The sequence below is a fragment of a genome, unplaced genomic scaffold (assembly GCF_019419815.1).
Source record: "Pyrus x bretschneideri cultivar Hongxiangsu unplaced genomic scaffold, Pyrus_bretschneideri_v1 Contig70, whole genome shotgun sequence".
Classification (NCBI taxonomy): domain Eukaryota; kingdom Viridiplantae; phylum Streptophyta; class Magnoliopsida; order Rosales; family Rosaceae; genus Pyrus; species Pyrus x bretschneideri.
In genome coordinates this window covers 935,106-957,031 of record NW_025999810.1, presented here as the reverse complement: position 1 = coordinate 957,031, position 21,926 = coordinate 935,106, and the positions used below count along the sequence as shown (strand labels likewise).

General features: G+C 35.5%; 1 protein-coding gene across 1 annotated transcript; it reads left to right on the top strand.

Annotated features, from left to right (window-relative positions):
* The first annotated feature begins 6,422 nt into the window (after window positions 1-6,422).
* Window positions 6,423-10,472, top strand: LOC103936913 (polyol transporter 5). The gene is made up of 3 exons (XM_009346798.3): window positions 6,423-6,697; window positions 6,809-7,155; window positions 8,940-10,472. Exons 1-3 carry the CDS (start codon window positions 6,673-6,675, stop codon window positions 10,041-10,043), a joined length of 1,476 nt encoding a protein of 491 aa, XP_009345073.1. The 5' UTR covers window positions 6,423-6,672; the 3' UTR covers window positions 10,044-10,472.
* Window positions 10,473-21,926: the final 11,454 nt, after the last annotated feature.

The following is a 21,926-nucleotide window of genomic DNA, read 5'->3' as shown; positions in this document are numbered from 1 at the left end:
AGCAGCAATGTTAGGGTTTTACGAAACCCTTTTGTTTTTTTTAAGATTAATTCAACATATATTTTAATGCATGAGCAGATATATGATGCAATTCATGGAAATATTAATTCACATAATTCAACAATTATTGACATAATGCATACACAATTTATGTAGAATCTAAAATTTGAAAAATGTAAAGTTGTGTCATGCATTATGGTAAATGTTCATGCTAGCAAGGCTACAAAAATATCGAGATAAAAACCATTGTTTTGACAGAACCTGATTGTGTGATGATATTGATGAGCTGGTTTGATGTAGAGTGTGCAGATAATGTGTTATGGCCTATATTTAACTGACATGGGAGAGGGGGCCGGTGGCACAAAAAATATAGAGAGAGATGTGTTTGTAGGGTTGTGTAGAGGATGTGTTACTCCCCTTACACAATGCTTTTATTTATAGTAATAAGAGAAAAAAGAAATCCTTCTCCTCGAAGGAATACAAGTCCTAATAGGAAAGAATAACTAGAATCAAATAGATTTACATAATTACACTTAAATAAGAAGTTTATAACAGAGTGTTAATTATTGAATTATTATGATTAAATTGTGGTCATTGACAATTTCTGATAGATTCCATGTGTATTCATCTAAAATTTGAAGTGAAGAGACCTAATTTCTTAAAGCCTCATAATACATTATGAAATCCTTCTAAGCCCATCAAAATACTTAACATCTTAAAATACTTTAAAATCAATTCATAATGGAATACACATGGAGTTGTATGAACTACCTAAAATACATCCAGATTCTTATGGAGTTTTATGAACTCCCTTAAAATTTTGAATGAATAACTTCATAAATTCATTTAAAATCTTGATTTAATACCCTTAAATTTAAACTCGTAATTGAATGCAACTTCCTAAAATTATGGGGAAACTTGATATAAGTCCAATTTTTTGAGCCAATAGTAGGAATAGTCCAGTTTATTAAAATAAGTCCAATTTGTTATATTTAATTATCAATAGTTAGATGTTCAATGATAAGATTTATTATAAAAATCAAATTTCTTCCCAATTATCTCTTTGCTTATTTCTTCTTATTTATCTTTTTGTTATTTCTCGTTCTTCCTCCTGCTTTAAACCCCATTTATAGATTTTATTTTTAATTTTTATAATCAACCTATATCTCAGGTTAATTATTTTATCTACCTATATGACATATTCTTTTTCTTATAATCAACATGTCAGAGATTAATGTGTCTTGTTTGTAGGTATGTTATGTTTTTTCTACCTTTTAATTAGGTTTCATATCTCACGTATATGTATTATATACATTCATATATTTGTTACTTGAGTTAGGGTAGAATGTTAGTATATTAGTTTTTTTGTTATAAGATATTAAATATATTCTTTTGGAGTTGAAAAATGCATAATATTAGAAGATTTTAATTGATTTTTAATATTTTTAGAAAATATAAAATGAGTATAAAAGAAATAAAAACATATAATTTGATAACTGGACTTACTACTAAAAACACTCTACATTTTTGGATCTAGATCTAAAAGCCCCTAAAATTATTGAGAGGAATATTCCAACTTTGGTACAAATGATAAAACTCGCTATTGTAGCCACAACTTGACTAAACCTATTTTTTTGACATCCATTCAAAGGGAACATGTACGAATTCCTTTATTTACTCCTTAAATGGGGCTCACGTTTTTTTTTTATTATTTTATTTATTATTTTTTTTTAGAACAAACAATATTATTTACAATAAAAAAGTGTGGGAGTCCACTAAGCGGATTAGCAATAATGTGAGTCATATTTGTTTTGGTAAAGTACAAAAAACTATCTAAACTATTGGGATCACGACAGTTTCATACCTCATCTTTTAAAATTGACAATGTCATACCGCATCTTACGAATTTGTGACAATGTCATACCTTCGTCAATTTTTTTGTTAGTTTTTCTATTAAGTGCTGACGTGGCATGAGATGGGAACCACTTTCTATTAAAAAATTAATAAAATATTATTAAAAACTAAAAAAAAATTAATATTTTTTAAATATTAAAATAATAAATAAAAGTAAAAAAAAAAAAAATTTGAAAACCCAACCCCACCGGGCCCCCCCAGGAGAAGGAGGAAGAATGGAAGAAGAGGAGGAAAAAATAAAATAAAAAATTTAAAAACCCAACCCCACTCGCCCCCCTCACCCAGGAGGAGGAAGAACTGAAGAAAAAGAAGGAGGAGGAAGAAGAAAAAAAAAAAAAAAACCAGAAGGAGGAAGAAGGAGAAGAAGAAGGAGAAGGAGGAAGAGGAAGAAGAAAACCCATCAACTCAACCCCCCTTCTCGGCCCGTCTACGGAAGAAGAAGAAGAAGGAGGCAAAGAGGAAGAAGAGGAGGAGGAGGAGAGAACCAAAAAAAAAAAAAAAAAAAAAAAAAAAAAAAAACCCAAACTGCAACCCAGAAGAAGGAAGAATGAAGAAGACGAAGAAAAAATTAAAACACCCCCTCCTGTGGAAGAAGAAGAAGAAGGAGAAAAAAAAAAAAAAAAAAAAAAAAAAACAAACAAAGCCCCAACCCAACCCAATTCTTCCCCACCCCCCAACCCAACGCGCACTCATCTCTCCTCCCCATCTTCATCTTCTTCCCCTTTTCCCTCTACTTGTAACCCAAAAACATAAAAAAAAAAAAAATAAATAAATAAATCAAACCCAGTTTCAGCCCAAGAAGAAGAAGAACCGTCTCTGTCTCCTCCCCATCTTCATCGTCGTCCCTTTTTCCCTCTACCTGCAACCCAAGAACAAAAAGAAAAAAAACAAAAAACAAAAAGAAAAAAAAAAGTCATACTCAGTTTCGGCTCAAGAAGAAGAAGAAGAAGGGAAAAAAAAAAGTGACAAATCCTGTTTCGGCCCAGGAGAAGAAGAAGAAGAAGATGAAGAAGAATAAGGAGGAAAGAGAAGAACAAAAAAAATTGAAATTGGTGTGGGTGAGGGAAAGGGGATGCCGCACCCCTAGGAATTTTTTTTGATTTGTTTTTTTATTCTTAATTTTTTTAATATTTATTTATTAAAAATATATTTAATTATTTTTTAATCCAACTGGATTAGTGAGTGGTCCTTATCTCTTGCCACGTCAGCACTTAACAAAAAAACTAACAGAAAAATTGACGAAGGTATGACATTGTCACAAATTCGTAAGATGCAGTATGACATTGTCAATTTTAAAAGATAAGGTATGAAACTGTCGTGACTCCAATAGTTGAGGTAGTTTTTTGTACTTTACCCTATTTGTTTTTAGCAAGAATTATCTAAGACCTTTCATTTACGAATAAAGAAGAATACTACAAAACTGTAACAAATGAGGCTCATGTTTGTTTTACGTACTTTTAATTGTAACGAAAATTCACACAAAATTTGTCTGTAGAACTAATGCCACGAGTGTCGTCAAAATCCTATACCAATTTTAATGAATTTATAATCCTCTTTGAAAAATTGTTATTGGAGAAGGCTAATGAGGTCATTTTAAGTGATTAGTGATATATATAATGGATGATTTGTATAAAATCAATCAAAAGTTATGATATTAACAATAGGTCAATCAAATTTACTGAAATTATAAATAGGTTAACGAGACTTTAAGATATATTAAAACACCTCAATCAAATTAAAATTACAAATGATGCCATTACCATTTAAAACACCGAACATTTTCATCTCCTTCATTGTAAATCGCACATCCCACCATCTTCAGACTTCAACCTCCCTCACCTCCCACCACCTTCAACCTCCATTACTTCAACCTCTCCCGCCTCCCACCACCTTCAATCTTTATTTTTCGGACACTGAAATCCAGTGTTTATTTTCTGTTCTGTGATTGTGCATTCGGATTCAAATAGGTTTGTGGATTCAGACACTTCGTTGTAGTGTCTGTTTCTGTTCTGTGATTGTGCATTGAGATTCAAATAGGTTTGTGGATTTAGAAATTTTAGAAACTGCAACGCAGTGTTTGTTTTCGGTTCTATGGATTCACACACTTTGTTGCAGTGTCTGCTTCCTGTTATGTGATTGTGCATTAAGATTCAAATAAGTTTATGGATTCAGACACTACAACATAATGTCTGTTTCCAATTTAGTGGATTAAGACATTTCATTACAGTGTCTGTTTCTATTCTAAACGATAATAAAAAGAGAAGTACATACATGCATACACACAAATAGATCAAAAACCTGAAGCTCCACGAATACAACCGTTGTTATCGACCTTGACTGCCTTGGAAGTATCAACCGTTGTCATTCCCGGTGCTGATAAAAACAGAAGTTATCAGATTAAATCAAGGGGTTCTAGTAATACCAATTCAATGCTCAAATAAATTAGTTTAATTATAGGTACTAATCAAGAACATCTATGACTTTCGGCTTTCCATCAGATGTAACTTGTAATCCAGAAGCAGCTGGATCCACCCCAGAATCGGATTCAAAGTTTCAGTTCAACAGCTTAATTTCCTCAGGTCAGAAAATCAATCCGATACTCGATAACCTAATTTTCTTAATCACGCTTAATCACAGCTATAATCACACATTTCTTTCATATTAGAGGAATCAAACAGAACATATACGTTTAGAATTGGAGCAATTCCCCTTCCTACAATTTTCTTTCTTCATTTTCTTTTCTCCCAAACAGAAATTAAGCGATTGAAGTGATTAAGTTATCGAAGATAGTGATGAGGACGCCGCGACCGTCGTAGTTGGGATGCGCACCGATGAATCGATCGACGTCAATTTCTTTCTTCGGCATGAGGGAGGCCAAGAACGTGGACTCGTCCATTACCGCCAGCACCGCCGATTGCAGAGCAAGGCATTGCCCAGATCCTATGGGCAAAGAAGACGCCGCAGCAGAGAAAGACGTGGGGAGGACGGCCGGTGAGGCAGAGTACAGCCGGTGAGGCGTCTTCTTCTTCCTTCACCTTTGCCTAATTAATAAAAATATATCATCAGTTAAGTTCAAAATAAAAATGTCATTTATGTATGGCTTAATGGTAAAATTTTTATTATGTTTGACTAATTTACCTATATACCACTTCAAAAATCTCATTTGACATTCTAGATTTTTTATAATTAAAAAAAATTATATTTTTAAAAAATGTAAAATAAAATTTTTAAAGTACTAATAACAATTCTTTACCTATATAAAATACCATAATTGCCGTTGACGGATGAACCACAAATTTCAAGAATAAACAAATTAATAGTTTTTTCTTTTCGTACGGAAGAAAGTTACTTGGTTTACTACTTGACCCAAAGAAAATAAAAAGATCCGAATTTCTTTTCTCTTACAGCAACTTCCAAGAAAATATTCAGGTGACGTTGACGTGGCAGTCCACAGCCCACACAAAACAAACTTTCGGCTCTCAGAGTTTGATCCCCTCCCGTTTCATTTTGTGTGCCGCCTGCATTACATATAATAATACTTCAGTACTCAATAGTTAATATTTATTTTTTTATTTTCAATGATAGTATACATGCTTTATTCTTTAAAAATAATAAATATGTTATTTAATTTTTCTTAAACTTTAAAACAGAAAAATATAATATTTTTATCGGATCAAATCAAAAGTGAGTATATAAAATATTTACTAATTTTTTTTACTTAAATAAATGATATTATTTATATTAAGAAAATAAAAAAAGTATGTTAACACTCATAATGAGTTTGCAAATGTGGTTTAAGTTCGTTTTTAGCCAAAACCGAATATAAAACATCTCAATTACAAGTAATAAAAAAAAATTATTAAATTATAATATTAAGTGGCAATATTCACTAGCTAATACCTAAGTATTATTTTTAGGATTTAATCAACAGAACTTGTCCCAGCACGACATTTATTCAAGTTGTCTAGCCGTGATTAGCTCTCAGCAGAAGGGCTGCTGATTCTTCACCCCAAGTTTTGTTCCACACGATCTTTACCTCAATTCCACACGTTTTTGGAAATAACAAATGGGACCTATCGTATCAAGTAGAATGGTCCCACTCTATCATGAAGTAGGGTGCATTTTTCTTGCTATTCTAGAATGGTGATAATATACGTTATCTTATTTATTAATATTAAAAAAATATAAAAATTGTTATTAGCACGTAAAAAATTTTATTCTACATTTTAGATTTTTTATATCAGAAAAGAGAAAGACATTTATGAGGAGTGTAGAATGAGATTTTTGAAATACTAATAATCCTTTTCAAAAATATAAACTTTAAATTTTATGTCTATTTAGTATACAATCTTGAAATGTATACGCATTTAACAATGATAAATAAATCACGAGTAACCACGAGGTTGGTGAGCAAAAATCCCCTTAAAGAAACCGATGTTTGCTTTTGTTGGGTCTATTTAATCCCGTTGCGTCCCTAATCCCACAACCAAACACCGCGCATCCACTACTTTATCTCCTACCTCTTTCTCTTATCCAACTAAAATCCCTCTCTCCTCTCCTCTCCCTCCCTCGCCTTCTCACTGTAGAAATTGTGATTACCCCCAAGCCGCCAAGATTAGAGAGCCTTTGCTAGACAATCCTCCGGTCGCCGACCGGAGGGCCGAAGATAATGCCCTCCCCGCACCTCCGATCAAAGTTGATCCGCCAAAGAGGCCCAAGAGGAACAAGTATGCGCTCGCTTGTGCTATTCTGGCCTCCATGACTTCAATCCTGATGGGTTATGGTAACTAAATCTGCTTATCAAACTTCGATCGGCCTAATCAACTTACAAGTTTCTGTTTTTTATTTGTTAAACTCGATTGACTTTGATAAATTTTGATTGGTATTTTAACAGATATTGGAGTGATGAGCGGAGCTTCACTCTACATCGAAAAGGACCTCAAGGTCACGGACACACAAATCGAGATCCTGTTGGGTATTCTGGAAATCTACTCCCTCATTGGGTCCGCCATGGCCGGAAAAACTTCCGACTGGGTCGGCCGCCGCTACACCATAGTCATCTCCGGAGCGATTTTCTTCGTCGGAGCGATTCTCATGGGGCTCTCCACCAACTACACCTTCCTCATGTGCGGCCGCTTTGTCGCCGGCATCGGAGTCGGCTACGCCCTCACGATTGCTCCCGTCTACAGCGCCGAGGTCGCTCCGGCGTCGTCTCGCGGCTTCCTCACGTCTTTCCCAGAGGTTAGCTAGGCTGCCCCATTTAATATTTGACTAAACCTTCCAATTATGCCCTTTGGAGTGGTTAGAATAATTTTCCCTTTCTTAACGTAAACGCTTTGTGTTTAGTGTTTGGTGTTGAATCCTAGATGAACATATGTACACATGTTTTTATTTTTTAGACAATGATATTGACTATTAGAAAAGGTTATTTGGGCTAAAGCGTCATCGAGTCTGTCATTCATTTTTTATATTTTTTTATTTTAAGGAATGATATTATTACTGGAAATAGATTGGGCTAAATCATACAAGGTGGTTTAAATTCGTTTTTGATGAAAATCGAACCTAAAATCACAAGTGAAGAAGAATACTATTAGACTGTAATATTAAATGGTAAATCCATCATTCATCTGATTCGAAGACGAGTCATGAGAGGCATAAATAAAAAGAAGGAAACTATTAGAGAGACCAAACTTTTTAAACAAAATTTGCAAGCCGAATAATGTGACTGTTGATACTTGATCGTTCTTTATGCTGTAATTAAAGTTTGTTTTTTTTATTGATGACAAATTATTTAGTTTGCAAATATTGTTTAAAATTTTGGTCTTTAGCATTATCACACAAGTGATTGTGTTAAAATGGTTTAAAGTTTAGAATTTCGGAGTCTCTAACATTACCACATCAGTGGTTGTGTTCAAATGTGTTTGATTTAAAAAAGAAGGTTGTATGTCACCGAGTCTGCATTATTTAGACTATAGCTTGTATAAACTAAATATAAAAAAAAACCAATGAAGAAAATAGGGCTGCAATAGCATGTCAGTTTTCGTTTCTCCATCTTTAATTGGGATTGATTTGTAATTTTCTTTTTCTATAGCCATTGATTGTGTTTGTATTGTTTGATCAATCCCTGAGAACCTGTTATTACACGAATGCAAGAAAAATCAACCAGGGGATTTAATTTTGCTGAGATGGGTAAATAGATTTAGAACTTAAGGGTATTATGAGAAAGGAAATAAAAAAATAGATTAATTGTTTAGATTATTTATTTATTTATTTTAATTTTGGTGGTTGGTAAGGTCCACGGGTCTTTTCTTCTTGATAGGTTTGGACAAACAGTCAAACACGACCTTGACCGTTAGGCACGTGTATTTTGCCGCCCCATTTCTGCTAATTTCCGACCTACTTTTCTTATTACAATAATTATTTTACTTCTTTAAAAAACAATTTAGACTCTTTTTTGTTTTGTTTCGAACAAATAATGGGGTGGAAAATTGGTTAAGTATTACAAGAAGTTAGCAATAATATGGTTCAAATCCGTCTTTAGGGAGAATCAAACCTATGACCTCTTATCTACAAGTGAAAAAGAATATTAGTCACAGTGCTAAGTGTTTGGGGTCTTTTAGTTGTACGGAAATGACAAAGTGGCCCTTGAGTTAATAAAAAAAGATGGAGTGGTATATTAGCAATGAAGTAGAATTTGGGTGGCAAATTGTCAATAAAAATTTATTGGGTGGAAAATGGCCCCTAATAGTGAATGTGGTGTTTGTGCGAATTCACATTCCTAATTATTTCTTTGATGTAGTGTTAAAATTACTTCTCTTTCAGCCTCGTGCACTGAGTTAAAACTAACGATATGTATACCACCATCTGTTTGTCTCTCTTCTCGTATTCGTTTCCCTGTAAGAGTAGATAAATAGTAAAAAATTAAAAGTTTTTGGTATTTGGTCCTTGGTACTCTTGAAATTATGTTTTTGTTAAATTTGTGAAAAGTATATATCAATTAATTTTATTTGTTTGAATTATAATAGGTGTTTGTCAATATTGGCATAGTATTGGGGTATTTATCCAACTATGCCTTCTCCTTTTGCCCTCTTGACTTGGGGTGGAGGCTCATGCTCGGTGTTGGCGCAATTCCCTCTGTTGGTCTTGCCGTCGGTGTCTTGGCAATGCCTGAGTCGCCTCGGTGGCTCGTCATGCAGGGTCGACTTGGCGAAGCCAAGCAAGTCCTGGACAGAACCTCAGACTCCAAAGAAGAGTCCATGCTCAGACTAGCCGACATCAAAGAAGCTGCTGGAATCCCCGAGGAGTGCAATGATGATATCGTTCAGGTCTCTGGTCACAGCCACGGTGAAGGCGTGTGGAAGGAATTGTTTGTTCGTCCGACACCAACCGTTCGTCATATTGTAATTGCAGCCCTCGGTTTCCACTTCTTTCAGCAAGCCTCAGGTATAGACGCCCTTGTTTTGTACAGTCCAAGAGTCTTTGAAAAGGCTGGGATCACCAACTCAGACCAATTGCTACTCTGCACCGTGGGAGTTGGACTTTCCAAAACTGTCTTCACCTTAGTCGCTACTTTTTTCCTTGATCGGGTTGGACGGCGTCCACTACTGTTAACGAGTATGGCTGGTATGGTAGGCTCCCTGGTGTGTCTTGGTACAAGCCTTACCATTGTTGATCAACACGAAGGGGTTAGAATGACGTGGGCAGTTGTTTTGTGCTTGTGCTGCGTATTAGCCTATGTCGGGTTCTTCTCAATTGGGATTGGGCCTATTGCCTGGGTCTACAGCTCTGAGATCTTCCCGTTGAGGCTGCGGGCTCAAGGGTGTGGTATGGGAGTGGCCGTGAATAGGTTGATGAGTGGCATCCTCTCAATGACCTTCATTACGTTGTATAAGGCCATCACAATGGGTGGTACCTTCTTTCTTTATGCGGCCATCGGCATTGTTGGTTGGATCTTCTTTTTTACTATGCTCCCGGAAACACAAGGCAGAACCCTTGAAGATATGGAGGTCTTGTTCGGTAAGTTCCACAAGTGGAGAAAAGCCAATAAACTGCTCGAAAAGAAAAAGCAAGTTGCTCATGGTGATGGTGGCACAAGTGATCCGGACAACAGGGCGCACCTCTTAGCTTAGTGAGTGAATTTAAACAAGTACTAGAACTACGGAACATCTCTTGAATTTAAACAAATTTATTGTACGCACCCGTTATATTAAGGGTGATTCCGCCCACTGGATCCTAATTTTGGAGGTTCAGTGGTCGGACACAACGGAACAGTTTACTATCCTAGGAACTGCCTATCCGATGATAAAAAATTGCTCGTCTTAATTTGGTGACAAAGGATGGATGATTTTCGAGCCCGGAAACGAGGAAGGAGCTTCTATCCAATGAAGAACACCAAGCTAAGATGAAGTTAGGTATGTATTGTACAAGTTTGTTGGTCGGAGTATCTTTCTTTCAGTATTTGCCGTACCTTTTATTTGTTTGTGATACATTGGCACCCAACTACCGGAGAATATTGTTTGGTGTTGAGTTTAATAAAAAATCTCCTATTGAAAAACTTATTTGTTATTCTCTTATTTTTATAAAAAAAAACCGTAATGGAGAAAATGAGAGTATGAAAATCACTTCTTGTAATTTTGTAAAGACATTTATAGTATTGACCCTAACTAGTGATTGTTATCATCTGGAAAGGAGGCCACTCATTAGGATTAATTCTAAAAAGTGCTTTCTGTCATTTTAAAATCACAAATTACTTTGAAACACACTACGAAAGATTTGAGACTAAAAGATATGCCAAAATATTACATTTACACATAAGTTTTGGGGTGTTTTTAGCATTAGTCTTCTTAAAGATAAATGTTAAATCACAATTTACTATATTATTAAGTGAAGAGAGCATGATAGGCAAAACATTATATTGTTGATTTTTCCTTGAATTTTTGGTCTACTACTGATTCTCGTGTATTTTTATTTAGCCAAGTTCCCTTGAACTATTATAATTCATATATGATCGAACACTTTCCTATAATGTCATGTTTACTCATATTACTCGTCCAAATGTTATTTTTTTTATTTTTTTTCTTAAAAAAAGGAACAATTGATGGCAAGTTACAGTTATCCACTTTTTTCGGATCGAAGAGGCTATAGGAATTTTACCTTATCTAACTCATCAATTCAAAACATCGAATCTGAAATCTTTCATATTACGTTCAAAGGTGATTCGTCAGCCATTAATAATTGTGTCAATCAAAAGTCTTTGATATCAGTACAAGCTAGAGAACCCAAACTATAGAGAAGAAAAAACTCAACTAATTTTCTACAAAAAGGTAATCAATTAAACTCAAAAGTGTTTTATTTTGAAACTTTTAATCTTTTAAAGTGTAATAACAATAAGGGGTATGCTATCCACAGAGTTTTTATTAATTTCTGTTTTTTAATCTTCTTCAATTCATATGATCGATAATCAAAAATTAAAAATATGAGTGAAAAATAATGATGAATGTGAATATCACACCTCTAACAACAATGACAAGCTCGAGGACGCAAAACAAGAAATATAAAATAAAATCAAGTCATATTTTCCCCAAGAAAATCATGGCCAAGTAACGCTTTCTTTGTCTTCATGCTAAAATCTGACACGTAAAGGGCGTGATTCACACACCTTTTTTACTTCCAACACATTTTTTAATTTTTGATTGTCAGATTAGATGAATTAAAGAAAATTAAATGACAGAAATTAACAAAAGATGTAAGAAATAAAAAGAAATGTGTAAATAACACACTCCTTTCATAAAGGTGAGATCACGCTTTTATAGTGGGGGAGGCAAAGTAAGTATATTGATATCATTACATTCATGCCAAATGGTAGAAGATGGTCAGGTTAGATTTGGTTTGCCATATATACATCCTTTCCCAAACATTAAGCGGAAATTAATTTCTTTCGGCAAAAAATAAACTACAACTTTTTCCTTCTCCATGCACCAAAAAGTTAAAATCTAATAAAATTCTACAGTACGGGTGTGCACCGGTGTACATACTTTATGCTTTTCAAAAACGAATAAGGATCCTTCCCAACTCTGGAAGATCAATTAATAATGTTCGTTTATTGTACAGTATGTTATTTTAAATTTTAATTAATTATATATATATATATATATTTTAGTCAAATTAAGACTTAAGTTTGGATTTCAATATAAAATTTGCAACGACGAAAGCTTAATAAAACAAAACCTTCTTCAACCTCATGGGCCTAGTTGGCTGATGTGACCAAAACAGTTTCACAGGAAAAAGAGATGGTGAGTAATACGGATAACCTTGGAGCGAACTTGGAGACCAATTCAAGTATTCCAGCAAACTCTTTCTTCTTGAAACTTCTTCCTTCAACTATATCCATCTTTAGGTCTCCTTGCGTCGCCAGAAAGATGACCTTTGATTCTTGAAGGAAAAAATTTGTTTATCTAATATCGTTTGAGCAACATACATAAAGCATTTAATAATTAAAAGACGAAAGCTGGTTCATATGCACTCAAATAACAAATCTTTAACTATGAAATTCAAAGCTTAATAGTGGTAAATCAAGACTCAACTCTACAAGAAAAGAGATGAATTTGTTATTCCTTAGTAGAAACCTCTTTGCGTAAGCAAAGGCTATTCACCTAGAAGAGTACCTCCATTCCTTTGCTACCTTTTGCTACTTGACTCCCTTAAATTTGGATGATGGAATAGAATCTCAAAAGTTCTCAAAAAGGAAACCTCTAATTTCTCCACACCAATGATATATGTGAAAAGGAGATGAGTGACATAGGGATGAGTTTGGCTAGAGTTATAAGGCTATCTCCAACCGAAGACTGGCCAGATGGCTCATTTTAGCCATCTGGCCCTTCATGAAATTAATATTTTAATGAACAGTACAAGGACCATATTTCTTACCATATCCAACAAAGGACCATAGGGCTTGTTTTAGCCCTGTCACAAAAAACCATCTCCAACCGAGGGTCAAAAGGTTGTAGTATGGAATATAAAGAATTGAAATGAAAGGAGGTAAGATACTATGGAATGGTGAAAAATATGTAAGAAATGATGTAGGAAAAAATTAGAAATTAAAAAAAATGTGACGAAGCCATAAAGTGTACTGAAAAGTGCCACGAACGTGAATAATATAAAAATGTGAATAAATTAAAATCTAATTTGCCTAAGTACATGAGTGCGAGGTGAGCGGATCTGGACCTATTTCACACGTGATACAGAGCATAGGTATAGTACAATAAGGTAAGATAATGATTATACCATCATAAGAAGACATTTGTACTGAAAAGTGTCACGAATCCTCGTCGATACGGAACTCTGCTGCTAGAACCTGGAGGGGTGCAAAAATAGAAAATGTGAGTGAGTGAAACAAAACTTTTCAAACCAATTTCAATTACCAAAGGCAGTAGCCCCTCGTCGTAATACTTGTATAATTTCCCATAAAATAACAGGCGTGACTATAACTCTAAAGTTTAATCAAAATAACAGTCTCACAGTTATGCCGTGTCAAATATCTCAACAAGAATAAGTAACCAGGTGAAATAAATCAATATGAAATGGTATGTCAGCCAGATCCACCTATTGTGGTCTGTACGACTGAACGAATAGCTCATTAACATGCTAGCCGGAGTTACCTCACATGACCTGTACGACTTATCCATATCTCATCAATCAATGCTAGCACATAAGTTAGAGTCACTTATAGTGACCTGTATGACTTATCCATATCTCATCAATCAAGGCTAGCATATAAGTTGGGAGTCACCTATAGTGACATGTACGACGTATCCATATCTCATCAATCAAGGTTAGCATATATGTTGGGAGTCACCTATAGTGACCTGTACGACTTAATCTATAACTCATCAAGCATGCCTGCACACGAGTCGGAACCACTTCTCGTGGTCTATACGACAGGACTAGGGTGTAAATAAGTACGCTTAAGTGCTACGATCACCTGAAGACTGTGCGAATAATCGCGAGTCGCCTACAAGTCGGAACACCTATAGTGATCTGTACGACAGACCTATGCACCTACCTTGAGTCCAAGGTGAGTGTAAGGTGCGAGAGGTGAACATCACGTAAAGGACTGTGCCCTGGCCAGTGATGGGAGCACTAACACCAAGGTGCAGGTTTATGAGCTCTCAATGCATCCCAATATAACATGTACAACTCATGGGCAACCTTTACGACAATGTCGGAGTTGCTTAACACATAAATGTAGTCATGCCATAACTCCATCACTTCCACTAATACCATAAACTCACCTGAACTAACATGGGTGTCCTGCGTTTACCTTTGCACTTCAAAGCATTCACAATAATTGTGTGCAGGTAATATACATATGGATATACCATGATGCAATCTAATACCCAACCATGTCATAGCATTTTCAATTATATACATATATATAATATGGCATAAAATGCATAAGCTGTAACGCTCTACTCCCGAACTATTTATTTTCGGGGATAATCATCGGTGATAAGTCCAACTAAACACTAGTTTAATTAACTATCATTACTTACGTTTCCTTACTTTAATTTCTTGATTCTTCACACATTGATTTATAACCAACATTTAACCACCAACACATAAGGTTAAATCTCACATTTTACACCAATGTCCCTCACATTGTTCAATGCCCTAAACAAAGCTATTGGGTGTGCGGTTGCATTGCCTGACGGCAAGGTTTCTTTATTTATTTATTATTTTTTTTCTGTCCTCCTCTCTTCCTGATTGGTTCTCCTTTTCCTCCCTCTAAAAATTTGATTGGTCCCTTTTATCTTAACTAATTTAACCTTTAACCCACATGTGGAAATTAAATAATTCCCACAATATATAGTTTTACAACTTCAAACGTCCGTAACAATATCGATATAATCTGGACTCGCAAACAGCTTTCTCCTATGTATTTGTACCGACGAGTACTACACAAATGCGCTAAGTGAATAAGTCAAATGTTTCTCTAGATGTTGGTCAAAGAAAGTCAAAACCGTCACCTCTAGGGCATTGGGCATAAATTCATTCTTTTAAAATTTATAAAATCGTAGAATTAGGGACGGGTTGGCACATCTAAGCCCTAAACTCTAAAGTGGGCTGGGCAAATGGAAAAGAACAAAAACAAAATTGAAATTGGACTAGCCAGTGTGTGACATCCCGTCCTAAAATTATCGAAAACGTACGTGTGAAAAGACACTTTTACCCCTAGCTTGTTTTCGTTACATTATTGGTTGTTTTGGGTGGTGTTGGCATGTGTTGGGCCACACACTCACACTGTCACTCTCCCAGCTCCCCCGTCTCTTTCCCTATCTCTCTCCCGTGCTCCCATTCCTTCCTTTTCTCTTCGAACACGTACGGACACACACACAACTCACTCAAAGCTTCACAGATCGAAGGAACCAAGTACACTTTCGAGCTCGTGAGGCTCGTGGGAGTGCAGCTGTACCATTTTCAGGTAAGATTATCACCGTTTTCATGTCGATTCGACGAGGTCCGTTTTGGATACTATTCATGCAAACGTAAATACTCACGTTTTAAGGAAAATGGAGCTCGTAGGTAGCTTGGTAAGGTCCCAAGGAGTCTCGGAGTGGTTCGTTTGGTGAATTTGGACTTCGGAATCTCCATTTTCGAAGTTGGCCGGAATTGGAGTTTGGTGATAGGTAAGATCTCGTAGTTTTTGTCCCTTAAAAGTTGGTTGGTTGTGTTCCCCTAGTCTTAGGCGTCATTTTGGTGCAAAAATCACAAAAATTGGTTGAGAAACGAGAGAGAAATCGAAGTTTGCAGGTTTCGCGATTTTCCGGTGCCGGCGACGGCACCAGAGTCTTGCCGGAGAAGGAGACGGAAGATTCCGTCAATTCTGACTGAATATTCCTGACGCCGTTAACGGAATCTGTCAAAACTGACGGAATATTCCTAACGGCGTCAGTTGATGCCGTCAGCGTGCCAGGCACGTGCCTGCGCGTGGCTGGCGCTTGTGGCCGTGCCTTGGCCGGCGCGTGGGGGCGCGTGCGGCAGTGGAAAATTTTTCTAAAAATTTGGGTGTGATCCTGAGGTTGTGTAGAGCACGTTGGTATATTCAATTGTCCATTTTGAGCAATGTATGAGAAGTTATTACGAAAGGAAGGTTATGTGCTTTAAAATTAATGTTTTTATAGTATTTTCGCATATAGGTGAGACGTATCCCGAGGACGAGCGTGGTCACTCGAGGCAGGGGGGCTACGACCCTTCCACATACCAGTGAGTGGGCTTTTGGTTTTCCGTATATACCTATATACTTATATTTTCCCAGAAATTGATTTAAATGTTTATTAGTTATATGCCATGCATTATATTATCGTCATTATGCATGATTAGTAGCATTTATATATATATATATATATATATATATATATATATATATATATGTTCGTATGTATGTTGGTGCTGTGGACGCACATGTAAGTGCCAGGTAAATGTTATTTACGTTTATATTCAGTAGTGATTCGAGATGCTTAGAGAGCTCATAACCTGCACCCCCGGTGTTAGTGCTCCCGCCCAGAGTAGGGCACAGTCCTTCACGTGTTGTTCACCTCCCGCACCATACGCTCAGCTTGGATCCAAGTTAGGTGCACAGTCTTGTCGTACAGACCACTTTAGTTGGTTCCGACTCGTAGGTGACTCGCGATTATTCGCACAGCCTTCACGTGATCGTAGCACTAGAGCGTTTATATGTATTACACCCAGGCCTGTCGTACAGACCACTTTAGGTGGTTCCGACTCGTGGGCAGGTTTAATTATTGTGATTGAGATCTGAGCTCTAGATACAGCCGTACAGGTCACGTTAGGTGACTCCGGCTGCCAAATTATATGTTATTGATATGATTTATACCTGAGCACTTGCATTCTATTCTGAGGTTCCGACATGGCATATTATGGAGCATGATTGGCATATCTATATATATACGTGCATATGTTTATTTTCTGGGAAGTATACAGGTTTTACGGTGAGGGGTTAGAACTTATTTTGAAATGGTTTTTGAAAAGCTTTGTTTTTGCCCACTCACGCTTTTGTTTTGCGCCCCTCCAGGTTCTAGCTGTTCAGTTGATTTGGTGGTTTCCCAGAGGGCTTTTCCGGCATTTCTGACAGACGATCACCAGCGTATGTTCACCTTCGGGTGCACTGTTGTAATGCTATTTTAGTTTGGACTGCTTAGGGTTTTCTGCTCTGAACTTAGCGTCTCACTTACGCTAGCACTTACTACTTCTACCTTATGCATGCTAGTTTTTATTTATTCGTACTTTTATATTACTACTTTATTAACTTCCGCACTGTGCACATGGCTACGTCACTTCCACGTGACGGCCAGCACGCCCTGATCTCGGTCGGGGTGTGTCACAGCGGGCTGGCTGGCTGGCTCATTTGGGCCAATCGGTTAGCCCTTTGGACCTTTTTTGTCTAGTGGAGCCCACAAGCCCTTTAGCCTGGCCCTCGATTGGAGACGGTTTTTGAGCTATTTTTGACCCTCTGGCCCTCTGGACTTTTCGGTTCGAGATTGCCTGTCCCTTTCCTTTAAGTGACTAAAGAAAAAAATTGTCACACTATGACTGATGAATAAGGACTATTCACGAGTTAGGGTATAAGTCATATTTTAGCTGTAGAAATAAATTCTATAACCAAGACACGATGAGGAAAAATTACAGTAAAATAATAATTTGTAGCAGAAACATAATACATCGGATAACACTAGTTAGTAACTTTTACATAATAACCGCTTGAGTTTACTACATAAAGTTTATTGAATAAGCAGTGGAATAACATTAGTGCATACATTAATTCACAACAAAAAGTACCAACTAAATAATGGTTAGAATGTTACAATATTTTCAAATGCATAAAATATATGTAAAATGAGATGGATGAATGTACTCACTCTCTTCTAATCCCGGTGACACATATCTAAGCCACCCAAGCTTACACGTCCCATACCATGCTTATACCACTTGGCTATGAATACCTAAGAATATGAGTTAACACGTTCATCCCTTAAGTGCAATTTTTATAATTTAATTATCAACTTTCACTTTATTATATAGACACTCCCCTGACACTCATTTATATACCCAAGCCCTTCCCTGACGCTTGACATAAACAGCTTCCCTCGATGCCTGACATAAAAAGGTTCATTATTTTATATTCAAAGCATTCTATAGCCTTTGAATATCCTCACAACTCAAACACTTTACACAATTCAACATTTTTTTCTTGCTTTGCCTTTGCATGAATGCTTATGTATATACAATGCAACATTATACAATCTACAACCCTAATCAAAATAGTTAATAACCAAAATATATCATACTATCAGTAAATAAAATATCAATAATATCCAACAATATAATTGAGAAATATTACTATTACCATTTCCATTTCCATTTGCTTCCTTTGCCGTCATCCTTTAAATGATAATAACCATTTTCTTATATTAAAAATTTAAATCATTATTCTCCTTTTTATTTTAAATGATAAGTTAATTTTAACTATTCTTTTATTAAACCCATTTCACTTTAGCTTCACTTTTATTTGAAATCAATTCCTTCCACAACACTCCCTGTTTCCTTTCTTCCACCCGTTTTTTTTTTATTTATTTTTTATTTGCATGGCAATTAATGATCTTGAAACGTAAATTCATAAATACAAAATTTAAGTGGTTTACCAATTCGGTTACAGCCATTAAGATGGTGTTTGTTTTTCTATTTCACTATGTATGGAGGATTTACAAATGAAAGCATTTTTGCTCACCACCATAATCTATGGTTATAATCATTGTCATGTCACGTGTCCCTTGACTTAACCTTCGTTAATTTTTTTTTCAAAATTGAAAAAGTAATATTTAATATGAAAATTAACTAGAATTAGGTGAAAAGATGCGTGACAGATGATTAGGTGTATGGTGAACATACACCATAATTATGGTGGGAGAATGGCTTTTCTTCCTTTTGTTGGGGTGGTGTTACTGTTGTTTTCTTGGTCTCCCATTCGTCCCATGGTTCACTTGGAGAAAAAAAAATGAAATCTTCAATTAAGCATTCAATGCCGCTTCTCATATCTTTTGCTACACTTGGACATCAAGCATTGGAAGTAATAGTAACTGATCAAGATTATAATCATGACAATGCATGTGGGCAAATACCCAATGGAGAGAGGATCCTCGCTGAATCCTCATCATGAGGATCTCGGGGATCCTCCAATCACATCCATTCATCATATATAGTGCAGCCAGTTTTTGTCAGGTATTGTTTATATTCAATTTTAAATAAAAAAAATTTACAATAATTTATGACCACACGATGTACGATGAACAAATGTGATTGGAGGATTCTCCTGGTACCCAAAGGCCACATTCATACTCTAAAAATTAAATAAACCCATCTCAACCTATCTAGAGTAGTGACTAACCCCTTCTCTTTACTCTCTTTGGTTGTCTAAACGCCACCTTGTCTTTGTGAGAAAATCAAGCCAAACTCTAGTCATGACTTTCATATGATCTCACTTTAATCTTAGTTCTTCAATTCAAACGAAAAACATCTCTAATTAAGTATGAATATGAAATTAATATTAGCTTGTTTTGAAATAATTTTGTAGCAAAAAGGATTTTACGTTGAGACTAGTTTACATATAAAAAATACGAGTTATGGTATAAACATACAGAAACCCAAAAATCATTACATTTGAATAAAGATAATTGCTCACCCACATATATATACAAAAACACACACTTTTTTTTTTTTTTTTTGTTAAATACGGGGTATTACAAAGAGTGGCATTCTCTCACTATAGAGCTGGTTTCACACTAGTGTTAGTTGGACTTTTGAGCTTGTAGTTTTAAGTTAAACCATTTAACTTGTTATGCTTGATGGATCAAAGGTCCATTGGGCTAGGAAGCCTGAAACTAACTTAAGGGCCAATAAGAACCTTTTCATTTAATTATTTAACTTTTAGTTAAGTACAATCCATTAGGTTCTTAGTAAAGAGGCAATGTGTGATTAGAGCTCTTACTAATTGATTGTGAACTGAAACTATTTTTTAATTCTTCCTTTAATGAAGATTAGCGAGTGCTAATCCTCAGGGCTTCCACAAGCCATGAGTGACACTTAATAGTATGTCACGACTATCCAAGCACAGCAAAAGAGGCGAATAACCTATTCAATTGAAATTACAATGCAATACAGTAAATTTTCAAATTAATACTCTCGATCACATTGTTTGGTTGATAGTTTATTCATGTCTACTATCTATGTGATTCCCGTGAAAGCGATCTAGAACATACATCTTAAATCATATTCGTGCACTCTAACTATAGACTCTTGAATCATATCATAGAGTATTCTTCATCGATGGTTGAAGGTCAGAGATCTTTTATTGTACACTTATATGCCTCTATGAATAAATGAGCGATCCTAACAATGTGCAGAACAAACCTTAGGTTATGAAGGATGATATAACCAAAGATGTATCCACAAGGCAAATGTAGCATCTCAAATCAAATAACTACTTTGCTTTATCCCAACTAGCGAGTTCTCATATAGCATGAGTACGGGAACTGTTTTGTCTTGTTTAGTGAACTCACTCTTTATTGAGAAACTACACACTTGCGTTGTTGCCTTTCACACTAATAACTCGAGACTAGTCACTCTCTGAAGAGAGAAGACATAGTATGTTCTTGATCTTACTGGATTGCCAATGCTCAATTAGCAATTTTATGATCATGAACGAAAATGATATGTTTATGGAAACAAAAGGTCTCATGAATGTAACTTCCTTAGATTGCATAATCACTATTACATATTCCTTGGACTTATTGTTTTAGTTTTAACGTATAACATCACATGAAACGACTTTAAACAATAATTTTTGTTCTTATATATAAACTAAATGACTTTAATATGTTGAAGTGTCCATAAAGTATCTTTTTAGAATGACTTTTGGTCGAGCCCACCGTTGGTGCTTACAAACGTTTTAATAGTCACAAAGTTTTATGGCTGACTCACATTATTACGGTTGGTTCAGTGTAAAGGTTTAGCTCACTCGCCCACCTCTTTAGTGTTGATACTATCGTTTGTTCCAAAAAAAAAAAAAGTGTCACAAAATTTTGAGACTAGCATAACTTACTGAGTATTAAAAGCCAAATGAGAGCTCATAGTTCATAACCTTCAACTTTTTAAACAAATAGACAAATGATTTTTGAAACAGATAATCATAAAATTTGTGAAATGCAACTCTAAGTTGGGCAAATGCAAAAGAACAATAGAATCCAAATGGGGAAAATGCATGTGAGGATCCATTGGGCCATTAGATGTGACTATTACTTAATTGGCCCACTACTAATGTTAAGCCCATCGAGGCCACTAAATCCTAGTTATCCTTTTATTTATTTAAACATCTATATGCATTTGATGGAACTACAAATGAAAGTATAAAATGCTTTAGTTTATCTTCTTCCCCTTTTATTTCTATTTCTCCCACTATTCTTTCTTTACGATTATGAATCCCATCGATGCAGCTCTACTGTTCGGCTACATTGTACTGTCTATCAATTGATGTTTCTTCCTCACTGATCATCATTCTTATGGAAATCCAAGAAACGTAGCCCGTTATGGCAAATTTTTGGTTTGAAATGGTTTTGTAGAAACTGAGCAGCAAGAGATAAAGTATGATAAACAGATAGAGAGAGATTTGTGGAACCCATGTCTCTTTTCGTTATCATTTACAAATTATATAATACTTTGACATTGAGTGCAACAGTCCTAACTGTTGAAAAATACATTTGAAATATTCCATCAACAGTGACCAAAAAAAAAAAAACAAAAAGAAATATTCCATTAACAAATACTTGAATTTGAATAAATAAATAAATAGATTTTCAAATGATTGTGGACTCTTGTTTAACACACCCCCGCAAACTGGGCATCAAAGGATGAACAAGTTCAGGTCGAAGTTGTGAATGATG